Below are 3927 nucleotides of genomic sequence, written 5' to 3'. Positions count from 1 at the left end.
CTCTCTCTCTCTCTCTCTCTCTCTCTCTCTCTCTCTCTCTCTCTCTCAGAAATAGGGCTAAGTGATTTATCCAGGGTCACACAGCTAGATTTGAATTCAGGTCCTCCTGACTTCAGCGCCACTGCCCTATTCACTGTGCCACCTAGCTGCCCCCCAGTTCTCATTTTTATAAAGGAATAATAGGAAATGTAATATAGTGAAGTCAGTCACCAAAAGTCATACAATCAATGTCAATTAATTAATCAATAAACAATTATTAAGCTCCTACTCTGTTCCAGGCTCTGTGATAAATTCCAAAGATACAGTCTCTATCCATTGTACCACTTGGCTGTCTCAATACATAATAGTAATCATAACTAAAATCCAGGCATCCACTCGTCATTGAATATAGTCCATTACACTTTGAGTCTGGTTAATCCATGTGATCATTGTTTAGAGTTCTTCTTAACTATATTTCCTTTATCAGGTGAGATCATCGATAGTTAAAGAGATTAAATGATTTGCTTTAGGCCACACTATTCTGGCACCAAAGCTGGAGTCAGCAATGAAAGAGCTCATCCTGCAGCTTTTTAATCTAAGACTGCAATATGTGCCTGTATCTCCCTGTTCCTCCCAAGCTCTGCTATTCCTCTTGTCTTCTCCCATCTTCAAGACACACACTCTATCAATAACCTGATCGTTTCATTATATTTTCTCCCCAAAGGCAACAGATCGGGAGCATGATCCAATAACATATGCGATCGAGAATGGGGATCCTCAACGAGTTTTCAACCTTTCAGAAACGTAAGTGAAACTGCTTATTGGATTGGATTTGGGGCTTCAATTTTTAACATCTACCAGGTAGAAAATAACTGAGCTAGAGAAAAGGTTCCTAATCAGAGGCTGTCAGCTGTTTGTAGCTTTCTCTGTTACATGGTAATGAGAGCTTAGAGAATGCTATTGAGCTCAGCAATCCTGCACGGGGGACTATTTATTTATTTTAAACATTTTATTAGGTAAAACTCACTGAGGTGGAAACGTTCCATTTGCAGCCATGACCTGGGATTAATTACATCCCTTTAAAGTTGTCAGCTATTCATAATAACAAGGGCATTTCAGCAGAGAGTAGCCTGGCCTTAAAAAGGTTTCATTAAAAACTGAGTTCTGTTAACCAAAATTTATGATACATGTATTTAAGATTTCACTATTAATAAGTTGATTTTCTATTAACCTGATTTTTATTAGCCTCAGTAGTTTTTTAACTGTGTGATTGAAGGTGCGAAAAGTTATATAAAAAGCAGGAAGGCTGAGTGGATGGAGGGTCAGCCTTGGAGTAAGTTCATATATACTGTTTGTTTTACCCTGGGCAAGTCATTTATATTCTCAATGAACCTAGCGACATTTTAAGACCATAAATGACAGAGAAACTGCTGAATTATATAGTTTGCTCACTAGGGATCCTGCACCACAATCATTCCCATACGCCTTTTATATATTTGCACATGTGTGTATATACACAAATACACCTATTTGTATGTGTGTGTACACATGCATACATGCTTCTGTGTGCATGTACACATGTGTAATGCATTTCTGCATGTGCATCTAGTTAGAGATTATATATATAGTCAAACACTTTCATTTGACATATAAGGAAACTGAGATTAAACGTAGTGAAGTGATTAGAAAAGTAAATAACAGAACTTATATTCAGATCAATCGCTCTGCCACCAATTTTAATGTCTCTGTGTGTGAGCAGTCTAAACAACATGTAAATATGTCCTGTATCATCATCATCACTGCCACAGGGCAGGTAGGGGTGCAGCAGAGTGCTGGGAGTAGGATCAGGGAGACCTGAGTTCAAATGTGGCCTCAGGAACTTACTAGCTGTGTGACCTTGGGCAAGTCACTGAACTTCTGCCAGTTTCTTCAACTCTAAAAAAAGGATAATACTGTAATATGATAACAATGAAATGCAGGTAGGTGATGCAAGCAAAGAGTACTGACCCTGAACTCAGGAAAACTTATCTTCATGAATTTAAAACTTGCTTCAGATACTAAGTAGATGTGTGACCCAGTGCAAGTCACTCAACCATGTTTGCCCTAGTTTTCTCTGATCTGGAAAAGGAAATGGCAAATGACTTCAGTATCTTTGCCAAGAAAACCCCAAATAGGCACATGAAGGATCAGACATGGCTGAAATGGCTGAACAAGAAGCACCTTCTAGAGCTGTTGTGAGGGTCAAAGGAGACGGTATTTGTAAAACACTTAGCACAGACTGGATGTATGGTAGGAGCCTAAGAAAATCTTATTATCTCCTTCCCACCCACCCCAGCCCAGGCTTTCTTATGACACTGAAAAAAAGTTGCAAAGCAATTTGTGAATATCATCTCATTTGAGTCACAAACATCCTATACAGTAATTTCTGTGGGGATTTCCATTTTATAGATGAGGAAACAAGGTTGTAGTGGTGAAATGTCCATGGTCACACAGCTAATAAATATTTCAGGTGAGATCTGAATCAAAGATTTTGGACTCCAAGTCCAGCACTCTCTCTGTTATCCCACATTGCATTAGAAGTCCACATACTATGCATCTGTGGGCCACGTAACTCAAGACCACTGAGACTCCTTGGGGAACTGGGCCTTTGGTGCTATTTCTTTAAACTATATATGACACAAAATGCCTAAATTTTGAGGATACCTTTCCATGGTTCTCTGGTGTTGGGTCTAAAGGGTTAAGCACTAGGTTGGGCCCAAAAAGTTGGAGAGGTGCTTTCCCACAAGAATTCAGCCATGGTATTTCTTAACTGGTGATATATGATGTCATATTCTACATGAAATTAAATAACTGGGGAGAAATCATTAGTCATATAACCAAGAATATAAGTCTCATGATTAAGAAACAGTCGACTAAATATCACAACCATCAGTCTTAAAGGCATCTAATCATAGAAATCTGTATTAAACACCCAAATTTGCTCAGCAATTATGTCTCTACCCTTCTTTCACTGGACTTTGGTAGAAGACCTCAAATATCATTGAACATTTAGGTTATATCTAAAAAGCAATTTACTTATAAACATGGTGGTCAAATATTGAAATGATTGATTAACAAAGGCTGAAGGATGACTTTGTCTGGTGGCGTCTAAAATGAAGGTCGGTAGCCATGTATCTCTATAGATTGGGGTGAGGTGCTGCCTGAGGGCAGAGTGTTAAACTTGGTGACTTCCCAAAGTCCTTTTTCTGCTTAGATAGAAATGTTTTCTCACCGTTTATCTTCACTGGCAGCTTTGTTTCCTTCCATTGATGGCTAATTCATTTTATGTAGTTTATTTTGTAAGTTCATAAGCACTTCATTCTATCTTCCTTCCTTAAAATATGGTTGAGCATCTGAAGGCTTCAGAAGGTGATAAATACTCTATCCTGAAAATGTATTCATTTTATACTTTTTTGATTTATGTGATCTTCAAAGAGGCAATCCATGTGCAGTTCTAAATGACCTTTAGTGAGATGAAAACATTGAGGTGACAGGCTTTGTGTTACCTGCATATAAAAAAAAATACACTAAAAAAGTGTGTGTGTGTGTGTGTGTGTGTTTGTGTGTGTGTGTTTGTGTGTGTGTGTGTTACTGTGATCTAGACCTGCCAAGCTGGAAAGGTTTCAAGCAAAGGCCAAATGATGGGAAAGTGTAGTCTGACAGTTAATTCTCATGGGTCCTATCACCAAGTTGGCAAAAAAGTAATGAATCTGCCAGCCATGGAGCATCATGACAACCATCTGCTAAGTTTTTTCGCTATCAGAAATCACAAGCCCTCTAGGTCACAGTCAATTATCTGTGAGCGTCAACCCTCATCAGTGACATCGTACAACTTGGGAGTATTGAATTTCTATCAACATACTTATTCTCTTTGATTTTTTGAAATGCACAACACACACATGTCTATAG

At 38.5% G+C, this 3927-nt stretch overlaps 1 protein-coding gene across 1 annotated transcript in view; it reads left to right on the top strand.

The window, feature by feature from the left end:
- Positions 1–3927, top strand: part of LOC138172037 (protocadherin-15-like) — a 2287527-nt gene that overhangs the window by 1892344 nt on the left and 391256 nt on the right. Inside the window, exon 19 of the mRNA XM_069101643.1 lies at positions 704–783. Coding sequence (XP_068957744.1) covers positions 704–783 — 80 coding nt within the window. The remainder of the gene's footprint in view (positions 1–703; positions 784–3927) is intronic.

This window comes from Petaurus breviceps, unplaced genomic scaffold (genome assembly GCF_028583685.1).
Source record: "Petaurus breviceps papuanus isolate PSGF00001 unplaced genomic scaffold, PetGlider_PUasm1.0 490, whole genome shotgun sequence".
NCBI classification, from domain to species: Eukaryota; Metazoa; Chordata; class Mammalia; order Diprotodontia; family Petauridae; genus Petaurus; species Petaurus breviceps.
The sequence above is the reverse complement of the archived record's forward strand: the minus strand, read 5'-3'. Positions and strand labels throughout refer to the sequence as shown.